At 37.1% G+C, this 20217-nt stretch overlaps 1 protein-coding gene across 5 annotated transcripts in view; it reads left to right on the forward strand.

Annotated features, from left to right (window-relative positions):
- CORIN (corin, serine peptidase) overlaps positions 1-20217 on the forward strand; it is a 266093-nt gene that overhangs the window by 76492 nt on the left and 169384 nt on the right. For all 5 annotated transcript variants that reach the window (XM_011927324.1, XM_011927327.1, XM_011927328.1 and 2 more), the window contains one exon: positions 16076-16283. In XM_011927324.1, coding sequence (XP_011782714.1) covers positions 16076-16283 — 208 coding nt within the window. The remainder of the gene's footprint in view (positions 1-16075; positions 16284-20217) is intronic.

Raw genomic sequence — 20217 nt, forward strand, 5'->3', positions numbered from 1 at the left:
TCTCCCTCAATGAACTACATAGTCTTCTTTCTGAAGAAAAAATGATTTGGATGATGACCATGATACTGTCTAAATTGCAGTGATTTATTTACATTGATAACTAGACATGGACAGAAATGCCCTAAACTCATACCCAAAAGTTACTGGGTGTAGAAAGCTTATGCACCAATTCAAAACCCTTAGGTTATTCTTTCTTCTTAGTTTTATGTTTTTAACATGAGATGTTTTCATTAGCTTTAACATGAGCTCTACAAGAATATACAGCTGGCTGGGCACGGTGGCTCACGCCTATAATCCTAGCACTTTGGGAGGCTGAGGCAGGTGGATCACCTGAGGTCAAGAGTTTGGGACCAGCCTGGCCAACATGGTGAAACCTTGTCTCTACTAAAAATACAAAAATTAGCCAGGCGTGGTGGCATGCGCCTATAATCCCAGCTACTCAGGAGGCTGAGGTAGGAGAATCGTTTGAACCTGGGGGTGGAGGTTGCAGTGAGCCGAGATCACACCACTTCACTCCAGCCTGGGCAAAACAGCAAAACTCCACTCAAAATATATATATGCAGCTAAGAGGATCAGAACAGGTCTTGGAGTTTTACCTGGATTACTACTCATCAGGCAACTATCCAAGAGGAGAGTTTGAGAAAGGAAGTCTAACTAGACATCTGAAATCCGGTAAGTCTCTTACCTGTTAAGGGATGTTGGCCAGGCTGGTCTCAAACTCCTGACCCCGAGTGATCCTCCTGCCTCAGCCTCTCAAAGTACTGGGAATACAGGTGTGAGCCTCCATGCCCGACTTATAATCATAATTTTATAATAGGGACAAGCATAAATAATATCTTGAAATGTTTGTGACAACTCTATATTGATGCAAATATCTATGCTTTCTAATTTTTTCTATAGTTGTTGCCTACATTAGCAATTTAATTATACTAAATTTCAGTTGGGTGTTATTGGAAATAGAGATGTTATTTTTTTCCCCATACAAGTTCATAGACAGCTTAAATTTTATGTAGGGGCCATTGATTCTTTGGATTCTGATTACGGGCACCTGCTCTAGAGGAAAAAAATATTTTGTTGGTACCTTGGAGGGTCTGAGGTCTGCCTAAGCTGCTTCTCAAGGTCTTAGTGATGTTCCAAAAATCACTGTAGTCATGACCCCTAGATGCCATTCCCACGTGCTCTGGTGGACACTAGTGTTAGACCTCATTGTTCAAGTCCAGTTGGTTTCTCTCCTCTATATATTAAATCACATCTTTTATGTTTAAAAAACAATTAAGAGATTCAGACATGGACTTCTGGCTAACAGCAACATCTAAGCAAGAATGAGTGCAATATTTAAGTAATTGTTGCATGCTTGTTTGGTTGTTAGCATTCTAGTAAGACTTGCACAATTCTAGAGGGAGAAAAGTAGCTCGAATGTAAGAATGGACTCTCTTTTTCTCTTTTCCCTGATTTCCTTCCCTTCCTCCTCATTCCATCTTTAGATGATTCTTTCCCTAGGATGTATTGGGATCCTCCCGGAAAGAGCAAACTCAATCATCTTGCAGAACTAGGCTTCTGAAAGCAGTAATGGAACAGTGACTGTTTTACTCTCTTTTGGGTACGGTACCAGATTTCCTTTTTCAAAGATGTCTTGGCAAGACTCCTGACCCTCTCTCCTAAATGAATCCTGCAATATCCCCCAGGTGACAAATGCCCCCAAAGCTTATATGTTTATGTCATATGAATACATATAGCAAGTGAGGGTCAGAGTTAAACAGTCACATCAAAAGAGCTTGTGGCCCCAATTTTTTCTCTGCAGCTTCATTATCACAATTTCCTCTTTAGGAAGAACAGCCCAATACCCTTGATTCACAGAGAGAAAAAAAGGAAAACAAACAAAACAGTAGCATGTTAACAGCATTGCAAAAACAATTCTAGTCAAGCTCAATGACAAAATGATCTTTTAAAAGTCAAAGGCTCAGATGAAAGTCAAAACAAAATTCAAAAAAGCAGAAAAACCTAAACTGTGTAATTTACTTTTATCTCTGGTTCTGAAAGAAAAATTGGCACTTTATGTAATCTTTTGCCTGAATTATTCAATTTGTTGACTGTCTCAGGTTTTCGGTATTTGTATTATTTTGTGTTGAGAGCAAAAAACCCATCAGTGGGAATCTTGTTTGCTATACTTGTGCCTTTGGAAAATATGCCTTTTTACTTGTAGCTGAAATGATTAGGGTAATGAGTTTTCGAAACCAAAAGCTTTACATCTGTTCAATTTGGTGCAATCCACTTCTTGTGTTTCAGTGTTAACACATCTTGTTCTTCTATTTTGCTGCTCTGGATCATTAATCTAATATTCACATGTGGTGTTTGATTTTTGTTTTTTTCAAGATGGAGTCTTGCTCTGTCTGCCAGGCTGGAGTGCAGTGGCATGATCTTGGCTTACTGCAACCTCACCTCCTGAGTGCAAGCGATTCTCCTGCCTCAGCCTCCTGAGTAGCTGGGATTACAGGTGTGCGCCACCATGCCTAGCTAATTTTTGTATTTTTAGTAGAGATGGGGTTTCGTCATGTTGGCTAGACTGGTCTTGAACTCCTGACCTCTTGATCTGCCCACCTTGACCTCCCAAAGTGCTGGGATTACAGGCGTGAGCCACCGCGCCTGGCCAGGGTTTGAATGAATAAGACTTATGGTATAGTACCTGTTTATAATTATATTAAGCTGTGTAAAACCATTCTGATGCCTGTGTACTTTTCTAAATTGTATGAGATGTCTCAAATTTTAGAGAATCTAAGTTAATATTCTGTGAAGCACCAAATCAGCAGCTATTTATTGGATGTCATACTCCGGGTTTTTGCAGTATAGACTATAAAGATAGATAAGACAGAGGTCCTGTCCCCAAGCAGCCAGTTATCTACTAACTGCCTTGCAACATGAGCATATTCTTATAACTTGAGAAATAAAGTGAGAAATTTTATAAGACAGGCTTAGAAAGCAAACATGATCGATTTCGATTCTTTTTATTTTTCTAAAAGATAAGATTGCTAATTCGTACCATTTTAATTCTATAATAAATGCAACATTTTTTTCATAAAGTTTTCTTTACAAGGACAAAAATGTATTTTAATTTAAAGGTCTATCTTGGAACTTCTATTTTTAAACAGATTAAACTGCTTCATTTTAAAATTTAATAATTATCTTGAATCAGTTGAACAGAGCCTTTAGTTTTCAATTTTGTCTGTAGAGTATGGGAAGGCCAACATTGCTGTTGCTGGTATTAATGGGAATGTTATCACCTCAGGAAGTGGGAGATATAAAATTTTGTAATTTTCTCACTGGAATTGCCTCCAAATTCCTCCATTGTTTTTTAAGTAACCAAGCTCAGAGAATTTGTTTTGTTGTGGCTATATGTTTGTAGATGTGCACTCAACATAATCCTCTAGAATGTGCATTTCAGGAGTCTGATTCACGATGTTCTGATGGCTGTTAAGCCACAGTAACTATGTTACCATATAATGTGTCCTTTAAAGGAAACGAATTTTTTTTGTTGTTGTTTGAGACGGAGTCTTGCTCTGTCGCCCAGGCTGGAGTGCAGTGGCGCGATCTCAGCTCACTGCAAGCTCCGCCTCCCAGGTTTACGCCATTCTCCTGCCTCAGCCTTCCGAGTAGCTGGGACTACAGGCGCCCACCACCTCGCCCGGCTAGTTTTTGTGTATTTTTTAGTAGAGACGGGGTTTCACCCTGTTAGCCAGGATGGTCTCGATCTCCTGACCTCGTGATCCGCCCGTCTCGGCCTCCCAAAGTGCTGGGATTACAGGCTTGAGCCACCGTGCCCGGCCGAAAAATTTTTAAAATGAATAATATGGGAGGTTACTGTGGGAAAGAAAGAAAGACCTGGTCGGGTGTGGTGGCTCATGCCACACCCAGCAACTTGAGCCTGGGAGGCTGAAGTTCAAGTGAGCCGAGATCTCACCATTGCACTCCAGTCTGGGCAACAGAGTGAGACCTTGACTCAAAAAAAAAAAAAAAAACTCAAAAAATCCTAGCACTTTGAGAGGCTGAGGTGGGTGGATTGCTTGAATTCAGGAGTTTGAGACCAGCCTGGCCAACATGGCAAAACCCCATCTCTACAAAAAATACAAATAGTCGGGCATGGTGAGGAGTGCCTGTAGTCCCAGCTACTCGAGAGGCTGAGGTGGGAGAAGCACTTGCGCCTGGGAGATTGAAGTTGAGGTGAGCCGAGATCTTACCATTGCACTCCAGCCTGGGCAATGGAGTGAAACCTTGACTCAAAAAATCCCCCAAAGCAAAAGACAAAACCCCAAATCCGTAGAAATTGAAACCTTACATCTAAAGTTTTTTCCTAGAGTTTCTCTAGCTTGTTGTAGAGATTGGGTAATGGCCAAACAATCATATTATGGCCAATCATGAGAAGCAGTGAAGCAGAAAATACCTGGGGACACATCAAACACCATCAACCTCCCGGTAGAGTTGGCCCTACAGGTGCCAACTTTCTCCCTCTTCCGCTGAGCTTCTGTGTCTTCCCTCTATCCGCTCTCAGCACCTTCCCTCTGAAGATCTGTTTAAAGCATGCCAGTCATTAAGAAAATGTGGCACATATACACAATGGAATACTATGCAGCCATAAAAAAGGATGAGTTCATGTCTTTTATAGGGACATGGATGAAGCTGGAAACCATCATTCTCAACAAACTATTGCAAGAGCAGAAAACCAAACACTGCTTGTTCTCACTCACAGGTGGGAATTGAACAATGAGAACACTTGGACACAGGAAGGGGAACATCACACTCTGGGGCCTGTCGTGGGGTGGGAGGAGGGGGAGGGATAGCATTAGGAGATATACCTAATGTAAATGACGAGTTAATGGGTGCAGCACACCAACATGGCACATCTATACGTATGTAACAAACCTGCACGTTGTGCATATGTACCCTAGAACTTAAAGTATAAAAAAAAGAGAAAGATAATAAATGAGGCAATTCTTAAAAAAAAAAAAAAACAAACAAAAAACATGCCAGTCATCTCAGTTCCTCCAGGGGTGCTGTTCCACTTGTATGTGTCTAGTCGGCCATCTTGCCCTCTCTCTAATTTCTTTATTGTTAAAGAGAAAACATAAAATCTAACTTCTTAACAAAGTTTTGAGTATACATTACACTTGCTAATGTGCCCATTGTTGTACAGCAGATCCCCAAAACTTTTTCATTTTGCACACCTGAAACTCTATACCCATTGGTTAGCAACTCCTCATTTCCCCTTCTGCCCAACCTCTGGCAACCGTCATTCCACTTTCTGCTTCTATGAGTTTGACTATGTTTGATACTTTAGGTAAGTGGAATCAAGCAGTATTTGCCCTTTTGTGACTGGCTTATTTTACTTAGCATAATGTCCTCAAGTTTCCTGCATACCGTATGATGTGACAGAATTTCCTTCTTTGTTGAGGTTGCTGCTGCTTTTATAGAAGAAGCCACTGCAAGACTTGTCAGTGGAGCCAGTCTAACAGTCTGGCACATGATAAGAACTCAGAAAATACTAGCCAGAAAGGTTAGGAGGAGTCTACTTGCTCCCTTTTCCCCTTTGCTTTGACCCATGTACTACAATTTCTCTTTCGTGCTGACTCCCACATCCCTCACCAAAAAACAAGCCAGACTTATGACAGAGAAGCTGGTCACATTTTTTAGTTTATTTTAAAAGCTTTTTTAAAAAATAATAATTTTATGATTTATCAGAATTATGTATCTACTATTTAAGCAATATAGAAAACTGGAAGCATAAAGCAAGAAGGAAAAAAATCATTCCAAATTACCCTACCCAGAAAGAAACCATGTTTAATTAATATGAACTAAACATCCTTCCACACCTGGGAGTGTTTTATCTTTTAGCGATTAATAATAAATATAAAAGGTAAATATACCTTTTATCTTTCAAATCAATGAACCTGGTTTAAATAAATATATATACCTAGGTATATATTTATATACTAAACATACCTAGAAGGTATATTTATTAGAAGATAAAAGGTATATTTATTAAAAGAAAGAAATGACATGTCTTATGTGTATTTTAAGGAGACCAGAAGTTCATTTTAAATGTTTCCTTTTGAGTATGTAGAACATGCCTTTCCTTACGATCTTATTCTCCATAAAATCTTCCTTTGCAGAGTCAGAGAGTAAAAAGGTAAACAGTTGCTCAACTTGATTCTGACTTATGATAGATTTTAAGTTTAGAGGATTCTGAGTTAGAGAGGGTTATCTAAATGAGCCTTTTACAAATACATTAAGGACCACAATACCCAGCTGGTATAATCCAGGTTTTTGTATGCAAACCTGCCCTGTTAGTCCTAGAATTCATTACTCCCATATTCAAATCTTAATTATTACTAAATGAGATTCCCAATAAACTACATAGGGCTGAAAGGCCACTGAGATCTCATCACCTTCATAAGTGGTGAAATTTGAAACAAACCACTAGTGAGGCAGTGGATTTTACAATAAATCCTTTCCTTATTGAACATGTTGCTCCAGTAAGTAATTTTTTATACTCTCATCATTATAGAATTTATTTTTACCATTGTTGGCATGAAAAGCAAATAATTTCTATATGTGTTAAATTTTGGCTAAATATGTAAAATGTATTCTAATTCCAAATTCTTTTTAAAAAATATTCTATAGCACTAAGTGCCTTTGTATAATAAAGAGAGACTCAATACGTATTTTTAAATGACTAATGTTTTAAAATGCTTACTTTTAAAAAAAATTATCACTCCCAGCATTGTTTTATTGTACAAGTAAGCAAAACTAAGTAATTCAACTTTGAATTTTGTTCCTATATAAATGAGTAACTATTCCATTTATACGTGGATGCATTATAGAATCCAGAAGAAAAAAGCAGAATGAAAGCTTACTTTGGGTCTTTGCCCCAATTTTCCTACCTACGTAACATGGATACAAATTTCTCCCCTGTCTAGTTCACAGAGTTTTTGTGAGTCACGAATGAGATAATAATAATAGCAAAAACTTCTGTATCACATACTATGTGCTGGACATTGTGTAAACATTGTTTTATCTTTATAATAAACCCATTACACAGTTATTATTATTTCCATTTTACAGATAAGGAAACTGATAAACAGAGGAGTTCAATAACTTGCCAAGGGCCACATAAATATAAAATAGTAAGCCAGGATTTTGAATCAGACTGTGGAAACACCACACTATGTACAGAAAAGTGTTTAACAAACTTGAAGACACTATATGCATTTTAATTATTGTTATTATTCAATCGTTCATAATTCTAGGATGGATGATTTTATGGGGCAAGGTGTAGTTCTTTCACAATTTATAAAAAAATGCCCGACAGATGCTGCTACAGCTGCAATGTTAAATCTCACTTAATTCTATGGAATGTGAATAATTGATTTACAAAAAAAATTGACCCCTCACTGTGTTAAAGCATTGTCACAGTAAGTAGTTTCTTGAATGAATGAATTGCAACTTGTTATGAGCCTTTACTTATGATTTAAACATCTTAAAACCAAGTATGAATTTGCATTTAGTAATAAGATAGAGACAATTACATATATACATATATGTAATGTGAAAACTTGAAGCTTGGCAAAATACATCACCAAGAGAATCAGGGTTGCATTAGAAGACGTTTAGTCTAGAATATATACAATTATATAGAAAATAAACTCCCAAACCTTGTATTTCTCTTGACAAGAATAGCTAGCTTTTACTTAACTCTGATAATTTACATGGCATTGCACAAAATAGTTACACATTTTTGTATAACTTAGCAAGACATTGGCTTAACTGTGCCTTCACTATGTCTGTAAAGACTTTTTACAAATGTTATAAATCACTCATTAAGAAAATGTGTCTTTTGTTTCCTGATTTTCTCTTATGAGAAGTAGAATAGTTACTATGTTTAGGTTTGGTTTACAGTTAGTTAAGACCTGAATAGAAAATCAAATACCACGTTTTCACTGATAAGTGGGAGCTAAATGATGAGAACACATGGACACACAGAGGGAAACAACACACACTGGGGTCTGTCAGAGGGTGGAGGGTGGGAGGAGGGAGAGAATCAGGAAAAATAACTAATGGATACTAGGTTTAATACTTGGGGGACAAAATAATCTGTACAAAAACCCCCATGACACAAGTTTATCTATGTAATATACCTGCACATGTACCCATGAACTTTTATAAAAGCTAAAAAAAAAGAAGCTTAAATCTTCATAGACACAAAACTGTCTCCAGTTTTGTGTTTTCTCTTAGCTTACTATAACCCTCTTACGGATCTTCCTAAGTACACAATATCCTTTCAAATTGGTTTTCCCCAGAAATCATTCTGGCAAAATGTTTCTTCTTAGGTGAATTATCTAGAATAGAGAATGACCTTCATCATTCCACTCTGCTGATGTAGTCCTGACCCGAGTTGCCTTCCTTCCTGTTACAGCCAGGAATAGGCACCCAAAATTTCCAGTCTAATTGGTCCCTCTTGTGAGGGCTCATAACCCATTTTTTCCCAATGCAAAATGCTGCCTTTATTTACACGAAATATGAAAAAAGTTGTTGTAATATCACTTGGATCTCTTTTTATTTTTTAACCTCAAATAATTTTTTTGGGGTGAGTACACTTAAAATCTACTTTCTTAGAGATTTTCAAAGTGTACAGGGCATTATTATTAACTATAGTCACCATGCTATACAATAGGCTGCTTGATCTTACTTCTCCTGTCTAACTGAAATTTTGGATCATTTGACCAACATATCTCAATCCTCACCCTTACAGCCCTAGTACATGGTAACCATCATGTTACTGTCTGCTTCTGTGAGTTCAACTTTTTAAGATTCCACATGTAAGTGAAATCATGTGGTTTTTGTCTTTTGGTGCTTAGTTGATTTCACTTAACGGAATGTTCTCTAGGTTCATCCATCTTGTCAAAAATGACAAAATTTCCTTCTTTTTAAAAGCCAGATAGTATTTCATTATGCATATATACTACATGTTCTTTATCCATTCATCCATTGACGGACATTTTTGTTGACTCCATATCTTCGTTATTGTGAATAATGCTGCAGTGAACATGGGAGTATAGATTTCTCTTCAACACTTTGATTTTACATCCTTTGGATATACAGCCAGTAATGGGGTTGTTGGATCATTTTGTAATTCTATTTTTATTTTTTGGGAGAAATGTCCATACTGTCTTCCATAATGGCTATACTAATTTACAACCCTATCAACAGTGTGCAAGTGCTCCCTTTTCTCCACATCCTCACCAGCACTTGTTATTTTCTGTTTCTTCATTTTTTGTTTTTGTTTTAGTAATAGTCATCCTAACAAGTATGAGGTAATAACTCATTGTGGTTTTCATTTGCATTTCTCTGACGGCTAGAGATATCGAACCTTTTTTTCATACACCTGTTGGCCAGTTGTATGTATTTTTTTGAGAAATGTCTATTTAGGGCCTTTTCTCACTTTTAAATTTAGCTATTATTTCTCAATTACTAAATAAAATTCCTTTTGTATTTTGAAAATTAACCCCTTATCAGATGTATGGTTTGCAAATATTTTCTCCCATTTTGTAAGTTATTTCTTTGCTGTGTTGACTGTTTCCTGTGCAGAAGCTTTTTAGTTTGATGTAATCCCATTTGTCTATTGATACTTTTGTTGCCCTTGCCATTGGGATCATATTCAAAAAATTATGAAACAGACCAGTGTCACTGGGCTTTCCCCCTATGTATTCTTCTAGTAGTTTTATAGTTTTAGGTTTTCAATGTAAGTTTTTAATTCATTTTGAGTTAATTTTTTGTATGGTGTAAAATAAAAGGCTAATCTCATTCTTCTAAATCTTTATATCCAGGTTTTTCAACACTATTTATTGAAGAGACTATTGTTTCCTCATTGTGTATTCTTGGCATCTTTGTTGAAAATCAATTGACCATCAATGTGTGGATTTATTTCTGGATTCTTCATTTGATTACATTGGTTTATATGTTTATATGCTAATATCATACTTTTTTGATTACTATAGCTTTGTAGTGTATTTGGAAATCAAGTAGTGTGAAACCTTCAGTTTTCTTTTTGCTCAATATATATATATTTTTTGGTTATTTGTTTTTTGTGTGTTTCCATATGACTTCTAGGATTTTTTGTATTTCTTTGAAAAATGTTATTAGAATTATAATAGGGATTGCACTGAATCTGTAGATCACTTTGCATAGTATGAATATTTTAATGAGATTAATTCTTCCAAACCATGAATACAGGATATTTTTCTATTTATTTGTATTTCCTTTAACTTTTTTCAACAATGCTTCATCATTTTCAGTGTAAGATCTTTCACCTCCTTGGTTAAATTTATTCCTAAGTATTTTTTTTTTTTGTAGCTGTTGTAAAGATGATTGTTTTCTTGATTTCTTTTTTTATACAGTTTGTTGTTAATGTATAAAAGCATAACTGGTTTATTTTTATTTTTAATTTAATTTTATTTTTCTCTCCTTCATTTCTGATTGAAACAACTGATTTTTTATGTTGATTTTGAAAATACTACTTTTACTACTTTTCTGAATGTGCTTATTCTAACAGGTTTCCTTGTGGAATCTTTAGGTTTTTCTAAATATAAGATCATGTTGTTGCAAACAGAGACCATTTAACTTCTTTCTTTCCAATTTGATTGCCTTTTATTTCTTTCTCTTGCTTAATTGCTCTGGTTAGGACTTCTAGTACTATGTTGACTAGTAGTGGCAAGAGCAGGCATCCTTGTTCTCTTCCTGATCTTAGAGGATGGCTTTTCTCTTTTCCCATTGCGTATGTTGTTAGCTGTGGATTTGTGGTAGATGGCCTTTATTGTGTTGAAGTACATTTCTTCTATACCTAATTTGTTGAAGGTCTTACCATGAAAGGATGTTTAATTTTCTCAAGTACTTTTTCTGTCTTTTGAGATGGTCATATGGTTGTCTTTCATTCTGTTAAGGTGATGTATCACATTTATTAATTTGTGTATGTTGAAACATCCTTGCATCCCAGGTATAAATTCCATTTGATCATGGTAAATGATCTTTTGAATGTGCTGGTTGAATTTGGTTTGCCAGCATTTTGTTGAGGATTTTTGTATCTATATTCATCAAAGTTAGTAACTTGTAATTTTCTTCTCTTGTAGTGTCTTCGTCTGGCTTTGGTATCAGGGCAATGCTGGCTTTGTAAAATGTGTTTACAAGTATTCGTTTTTCTTCAGTTTTTTGGAAGAGTTTGAAAAGAATTGGTATTAGTTCTTTAAATGTTCTGTGGAATTAATAGTGAAGCCGTCAGGTCCTGGGCTTTTCTGTGATGGAAGACTTTTTATTACTGGTTCTTTCACTCGTGTCAGTGAGAAGAGACCACCAAACAGGCTTTGTGTGAGCAACAAGGCTGTTTGTTTCACCTGGGTGCAGGTGGGCTGAGTCCGAAAAGAGAGTCAGCGAAGGGAGATGGGATGGGGCCGCTTTATAAGATTTGGGTGGGTAGTGGAAAATTCCAGTCAAAGGGGGTTGTTCTCCGGAGGGCAGGGGTGGGGGTCACAAGGTGCCCAGTGGGGGAGCTTTTGAGCCAGGATGAGTCAGGAGAAGGAATTTCACAAGGTAATGTCATCAGTTAAGGCAGGAACAGGGCATTTTCCCTTCTTTTGTGATTCTTCGTTTACTTCAGGTCATCTGGATGTATACTTGCAGATCACAGGGGATATGATGGCTTAGCTTGGGCTCAGAGGTTTGACAGATTCAATATCCTTTCTCATTATTGGGCTGTTCAGGTTTTCTGTTTTCTCATGAGTCAGTCTTGGTAAGTTGTATGTACCCAGGAATTTATGCATTTCTTCTAGGTTATCTAATTTGTTGTTGTATAATTATTCATAGTAATCTCTTATGATCCTTTATGTGGTGTCGATTGTAAGGTTTTCTCTTCTGGGTTTTCTTTTTCTTAGCATCCTATTCTCATTTATGGATGCAATACCTATTTAAATCTATGTATCTTGGTTCATAGGAGACAGTCATGGTTTAGAGTTATTTTCATGGCATAGCTATTAATTTCTCATTGTTATCATTCTTTAAATTTTCTCGGGTAGGATGATAAATTACATGATCACTTTACTCTGAAGTTATTGATGATTTTTTAAAAAGTTCTCTTCTGTCTTGAACTATTTCTATTTTTTCAGAGTGACATTTTCAGTTATTATTAACCTTATCTGTGGTACCAATAGCCATACCAGTTTTCTCGGTTTTCAGACCACTTGTGTAATTTCTTTAGAGATGGATGACTATTTTTCTTTCCTTTCTTTTTAGTGGTGGTAATTTCCTGGCTGTCTTGTATTCTGTGTCTATGGGTGGAGTGAGGAGCAATTGTTTCATATACAGATCTTTAATGTCTCCCTTTTTTAGTTCCAGTTTTTGTTCTTCTTCTCTGCCTTATCTGCCAACTCAAGCCCAGAACCTCTCCTAGGTTCTGCTGGGCAGGTTGACTTCATCCTCTTTCATAAACTTCAAAATTTTTTGCATGCTGTTTTTGGATGGTGGAAATTTGCTAAAAATATTTATGTACTGATGGAAGCCCCTCTCCATGCTCTTTGCTGTTGTGAGTTTATGCTTTTTTCCCCTTTACTATTCTTTTTTTTGTGAGGTGTCAGGAGGGAGGATATATGCTTAATCAAACATCTTTAATAGGAAAAGAGTTGTTTTTTTTTTTTTTTTTGAGACAGAGTCTTGCTCTGTTGCTCAGGCTGGGGTGCAGTGGTGTGATCTCAGCTCACTGCCAACCTCCTCCTCCCGAGTTTAAGCAATTCTTCTGCCTCAGCCTCCCGAGTAGCTGGGATTACAGGCGCCCGCCACCACACCCGGCTAATTTTTGTATTTTCAGTAGAGATGGGGTTTCACCATGTTGGCCAGGGTGGTCTCAAACTCCTGACCTCAGGTGATCTGCCTGCCTTAGCCTCCCAAAGTGCTGGGATTACAGTTGTGAGCCACTGCGACCTTCGTTTTCTTTTATAATTAGTATAATGATGCCTTCTCTATTTATTTTTCTGGCAGAGGTTTCTGGTTGAACCCCAGTATTCATTCTCCTTCATTTGTAATTGATCCCACTCCCCATTTTTATCTGGGCACATGTCAAACTGGAATAATCCTAGTCTGTCATGCAACTAGATGTGGCCATGTGACAAAGTTCTGGATAATGGGATATATGTGGAAGGGTCTTGTAGCAGCTGGAACTGTTCTTAAGAAATAGTAAGAGTGTGCCCTTGTCCTCTTTACTACTTCTCCACCCTTCTGTCCGGACCATAGGTTTCACTATCTTGGGCCATGAAGTTAGGGCTACATAAAGAGCCTATGTTTCTGGCACCACGGGATCCAATTCCTGTCCTGGACCACTCATCTAGACTATTATAGGGCAGAGAAATTTTGTTTTGCTTAGAGCAATGTTATATTCAGTTTTCCTTCACTACAGCCAAACCAAACCTAACTAATACAACCTTAAAAGGGTAGAAGTGGTTTGTAAACTATAAAGGGGTACTCAAATGTCAGATATTATCATACCTTACTCCAGATTCGATTTTGAGCTCTGCCTCTGAACTGGCTACTTTTCAACTTTCAAATCTTTTTACCACCAAAAGCTGGATTAAAGTAGAATAAAATATATTCATCTATTAAATGATTATATAGTTGTTAGTTCTTTAAAATAATCTCAAAACCACAAAAGTAAAGAAAAAGTGTTAGAATATTTCAGTACATTAATCTCCCTAATAAGGAGCTTATAAAAGTAGAAAAAACACCCCTAAAAGTCAGTAGGAAAAATCTTCCAAGGATATGAAACTGAAGACAAAGTACAAATGGTCCTTAAATATATGAAAAGGTGCTCAACTTCACTGGCAACAAGTTAAATGCAAATGAAAAATCACCCTACAATGTAATTTCTCACCTATCAGATTAGCAAAAATCCAAAAGTTTGACACTGTTCTCTGTTGGTGAGACTGAGAAAGCAGACATCCTCACACACTGTTGGCGAGAATGCAAAATAGTATTTCTTGACGATGAAGGAATTTGACAATAGCTGCCAAAATTCTGAAAGCACTTATCCGTTTACCTAGCAATTCTACTTCTGGGAATCTATTGTACATTTCAGGCATATGTACAGGTTACTTATTACAGCAATATAATAGCAAAAAGTTGAAAACCGTTCAAATATTTATTAAAGGGAGGTTTTTAAAATAAATCCCAGTACAACAACAATGGAATGTTATGTGGCAGTAAAGGAAACAATGAAGCTCTCCAAATGCTACTATGGGAAAATTCCTAGGACTTTTTTTTTTTTTTTGCGGGGGGAGGTGATGGAGTCTTGCTCTGTCGCTCAGGCTGGATGGAGTGCAGCGGAGCGATCTCGGCTCACTGCAAGCTCCACCTCCCGGGTTCACACCATTCTCCTGCCTCAGCCTCTGGAGTAGCTGGGACTACAGGCGCCCATCACCACACCAGGCTAATTTTTTGTGTTTTTAGTAGAGACAGGGTTTCACCGTGTTAGCCAGGATGATCTCAATCTCCTGACCTCGTGATCCACCCACCTCGGCCTCCCAAAGTGCTGGGATTACAGGCGTGAGCCACCGTGCCTGGCCCCTAGGATGTTTTCTATCTTGCATTTTTCAAATGATTTCTTAATATTCAGTGATTTCTTTGGCTAGGTGGAGGGAATGAGCCTTTTGTTATTCAAATATGGGCTTCTATCAAAGGCATAAGCCCAAAAGCTGGTAACCCCTAAATAAAATAATGTAATTGAAACGGATGAAAAGATGTGGTAAAAATATATGGGTGTATTACATATTACTATAAATAGAGACCTTGTGATATTTCATTACGTGCTTTTTAGCTTCTTCCTCTCATGAACTATTAAGAATTATCTTAAGAACTATTTTTAACATAATCCTCTACATTAGCTCTAAGTAATGGAAATTACTCAGAAGACATAGTTTCAGATCTGAAATTTATACATAATGGCTACGCACCTCTAGGCAGATTTCTTAACCTTCTAAAAATTGACTTTTGTCATGTATAATTTAGTTATGATTTCATATAACTGGGTCTTGAAACTGAGGTAATTGTGAATAAGAGAATCTTGTTTAAGCAATAACAATAAAAGCAATGAATCTTTATACAGACAAGAGAATACCAAATAAAAAAGAAAATGTAGAGACTCCTAAAATCCCGTCATATAATGCACGTCAACATTTTTGTTTATGTCGGGTCAACCAGGCAAATTTCTGGCATGAAGACATTGGAAAAGCCATGGATGTGGTTTTGCCCAAAAGAGCCAACTATGGGCGACAATAATGTCAGAGGCTCTGAGCTGCTCCTGAACTGTGGACATAGACAGGATTACAAATCTTTGCAAAATTGTGTTTTTAAAACAAGATCATTGTATACAAATTGTTTTGTGACTTCCTACTTTTATTTATTATATTATGAGCATCATCCCATGTGATTAAATAGTCTTCTGAAGCATCTTTCATGTACCTAAATTAAATATTCTATTGTTTGTTCCATATATTTAGAACAATACTTTTTGCTGAATATTTAGATGATTTCTATCTTTTAAAAAGTGTAAACTATGCAAAGATCAGGATCCCCGTAGATAAATCCACATTCACAAATATGATTATTTCCTTAGGATAAATTTCTAGAAATGACTTGACAATGTCAAAGAATTTGCACGTTGAAAAGATTTTTTTGGATCCATATTGCCCTGCCCTGCTGGGATCCAAAAGAAAAGGTGATTGCCAGTTTATATGCCTACCAGCTATGTATGCAGAATATGTATTTTCCACACATTTTCCCAGGACACGAATGCTCTTCCTCTGTAAGTATTTGGAGTTTGATTTCATTATCCTACACATGCACATACTTACATGCACATATGTGTATGATTGCATATCTAAATTTTTTCTTACAGTAAGTATACTTTATCTTATAAACAAATACTAAATGAATTTGCAAACATCTGCTTCTGATGTGTCCACTCTTAAATGTGCTTGTCTTTACTTCCCAGGTGCCTGCATGAACATCACCCACAGCCAGTGTCAGATGCTGCCCTACCACTCCACGCTGACCCCTCTCCTCTCAGTTGTCAGAAACATGGAAATGGAGAAGTTCCTCAAGTTTTTCACATATCTCCATCGCCTCAGTTGCTATCAACATATCATGCTGTTTGGCTGTAGTCTCGCCTTCCCTGAGTGCATCATTGATGGCGATGACAGGTATTTGGGTACCCAAATTATTCAGTGATAAGAGTTGGTTATAGCAGAAGTATCCTAGGAGAAAAAAAATTATCCGGACAACTCCCTTTCATTTTGGTTGTTACTAAAGGAGTAAACCTCCCCCCCACATTAGTCATGGCTAGTTCTAATTCTTTGAAAATAGAAATGTTTTGAAAATCTGGAATAAATTTATTTATGGGAAAAAATTATTCACAATGTTAGATTGATGCTATCAGAGGAATACCATAATAGCTGTTTCAGTGAGGATAGACAACACACTCAAAGGGGTGATAAGAGAGTTTCTTGAAGAGACTATTTATGGAGCTGTGGGCAGGGTTAAGAGAACAAGTAAGTGATAGGAGGCACCAGGATCTCATGATATGGAGATATAGTTCTACCACCCAAGATTGAAGGGGAATAACGGCCAGTAGCACCTAGAGAGAGTTGTATCTATGGGTGAAGGATCTCAGACAGGCCAGGTGCTATGACCCTAGGCAGAGGAGCATAGCCACTGCCAACCCTTCAGTCTTGCAGTGAGAGAGAAGGAGGGATAAATACCCTGACCTCACTTACCTCCCACCCTCCCATCTGCCAGTGCCTCTCAACCAAATGAACTCATCCACAACCAGAGGACAAGGGTGCATAATTCATGTGAGCATGGTGGATGAGATCCAGAATTTCAACTAAATCTCATCAGTTCAAAAGTCCCAAATCTTATACTTTAAAGCAAGTATCAACCATACCTAGATGTTGGGTGGTTCTTCCACTCAACACTGGTAGGCAGAGCAGGGCAAGAAGGGCAAAGTGTAGACACAGAGAGATAGACAGAGGCTTTCCAGCATGATATCAAACAGGATCAGGGAAAATTTCAGTAAGTACATGAATCAAAAGCATGTCATGGAATTTTTGGAATATTAAGTATACACTTAAAAAAATTTCAAAGCATGTATTACTTATTCACATATAGCACCAATTATTTTCTGAATTAAAATGTTACAAAGTTTCAGAATAGTAATACAAGAATAAGTGGCATTTTTTCTGTGTGTTTGAATTCTTATTTATGTTAAATTGGCAGATAAAATTGCATGCATTTATTGTGTAAACATGATGTTTTGAAGTATACATACATAATGGAATGGCTAAATCTAGCTGATTAACAAATACATCACCTCACATTGTACCATTTTTGTGGTAAGAACACTTTACATCCATTGTCTTAGCATTTTTTAAGAATACTACACATACACAAATACATACATATATACACATATGTGTGTACATATATATACAGACACATACATATATGTATGTGTGTATATGTGTGTATACATGTGTATATATACATTCATATATATACATATATGTGTGTATATATGTACATATTTGTCTATATATACATACACACTTAGAGACAGGGTCTTGCTATATTTGTCCAGGCTGGCCTCAAGCTCCTGGGCTCAAGCAATCCTCCTGCTTCAGCCCCCCAAGTAGCTGGGAGTGTAGGCACACACCACTATGACCACCTAAGAATACAATATATTTATCAATAACTATAGTCACCATGCTATACAAAAGATCTCTTTAACTTATTCCCCCTAGGTAACTGTAATTTTGTGTCATTTGACCAACATTTCCCCAATCTTCACCCTTGAATTTCCCTAGCCTCTTTTAACCTTTATTCTACTCTCTATTTCAATTAGATCAAATTTTAAATATTTTGTATATAAATGAGATCCTGTGGTATTTGTCTTTCTGTGCCTGACTTACTCCACTTAACAAAGTGTCCTCCAGGTTGATCCATGTTGTGGCAAATAACAGGATTTTTTCTTTTTTTTATGGCTGAATAGTATTCCATTGTATATATATATGTGTGTGTGTGTGTGTGTGTGTGTGTGTGTATCACATTTTCTTAATGCATTCATTGGTTAATGGATACTTAGGTTGATTCCATATATTGACTATTGTTCCATTGTCTCTCTCACCCCCACCTGGGGTCTTCCTATTCTGGGAGACACAGTAATATTCAAATTTGGCCAATTAACAACTCTACAATGGCCTCTAAGTGTTCAGGTGAAGAGAAGAGTGGCATATCTCTCACTTTAAATGAAAAGCTAAAGATGATTAAGCTTAGTGAGGAAGGCATGTTGAAAGCCAAGATATGCTGAAAGCTAGGCCTCTTGCACCCAATGGTTAGCCAATTGTGAATGCAAAGCAAAAGTTCTTGTAGGCAACAAACAGTGCTACACCCGTGAACACACAAATGATAAGAAGGCAAAACAGCCTTATTGCTGATATGGAGAAAGTTTTTGTGGTCTGGATGAAAGATCAAAACAGCCACAACATTCTCTTAAGCCAAAACCTAATCTAGAGCAAGATCGTAACTCTTTAATTTTGTGAAGTCTGGAAGAGGTGAGGAAGCTGGAGAAGAAAAGTTTGATGCTAGCAGAGATTGGTTCATGAGATTTAAGGAAAGAAACCATCACCATGACATAAATGTGCAAGATGATGTAGCAAGTGCTCATTTAGAAGCTGCAGCAAGTCATCTAGAAGATTTAGCTAAGATCATTGATAAAGATGGCTACACTAAACGACAGATTTTCAGTTTAGGCAAAACAGCTTTCTACTGGAAGAAGATGCCATCTAGGACTTTGGTAGCTAGAGAAGTCAGTGCCTGGCTTTAAAACTTCAAAGACAAACTGACTCTCTTGTTAAGGTCTAATTCAGCTGGTGACTGTATGTTGAAGCCAATGATCTTTTGCCATTCCCAGAATCCTAAGGCTGTTAACAAGTATGCTAAATCTACTCTATTCATACTCTATAAGTGTAATAGAAAAGCCTGGATGACAGCACACCTGTTCACTGATAGACCAATGGAATGGAAACGAGGTCCAACAAATAAATCCATGTCTTTACAGCAAACTGGTTTTTGACAAAGGTGCCAAGAACACTCAATGGAGAAAGGACAGTCATTTCATGCAATGGAGAAAAGACAGTCAATAAATGGCAATAGGGAAACTGCTTTCTGATTATTTTGAAGCCTACTTTTGACACCTACTGCTCAGAAAAATACAAATTTCTTTTAAAATATTACTACTCACTGACAATGCACCTGGTCACCCAAGAGCTCTATGGAGATGTACGAGGAAATGAATGTTATTTTCTTGCCTGTAAACAAAATATCTCTTCTGCAGCCCATCAATCAAAGAATAATTTTGACTTTCAAGTCTTATTATTTAAGAAATACATTTCATAAGGCTGTAGCTGCCATAGAGAGATTGTGATTTCTCTAATGGATCTGGGCAAAGAAAATTGAAGACCTTTAGGGAATAATTTACCATTCTAGATTCCATTAAGAATGCTTGTGATACATGGCAGGAGGTGAAAACATTAACATTAACAGGAATTTGGAAGAACTTGATTCTAACACTCATGGATGACTTTGAGGGGTTCAAGACTTTAGTAGAGAAAGTAACTGCAGAGGTTGTGAAAAAAGCAAGAGAACTATAACTAAAAGTGGAGCCTGAAGATGTTACTGAATTGCTACAAGCTCATGATCAAACTTGAATGGATAAGGAGTAGTTTTTTATGGATGAACAAAGAAAGTGGTTTCTTGAGATTAAATCTATTCCTGGTGTAGATGCTGTGGACGTTGTTGAAATGACAACAAAAGATTTTGAATATTACCTAAACTTATTTGATAAAGTAGTGGCGGGCTTTGAGGTTTTGATTTGCATTGCCCTAATAATTAGTGATGTTTAACACTATTTATTTATTTATTTATTTTTTGAGACGGAGTCTCGCTCTATCGCCCAGGCTGGAGTGCAGTGGCCGGATCTCAGCTCACTGCAAGCTCCACCTCCTGGGTTCACGCTATTCTCCTGCCTCAGCCTCTGGAGTAGCTGGGACTACAGGCGCCCGCCACCTCGCCCGGCTA

This window comes from Colobus angolensis, unplaced genomic scaffold (assembly GCF_000951035.1).
Source record: "Colobus angolensis palliatus isolate OR3802 unplaced genomic scaffold, Cang.pa_1.0 Scaffold71, whole genome shotgun sequence".
Taxonomy (NCBI): Eukaryota; Metazoa; Chordata; class Mammalia; order Primates; family Cercopithecidae; genus Colobus; species Colobus angolensis.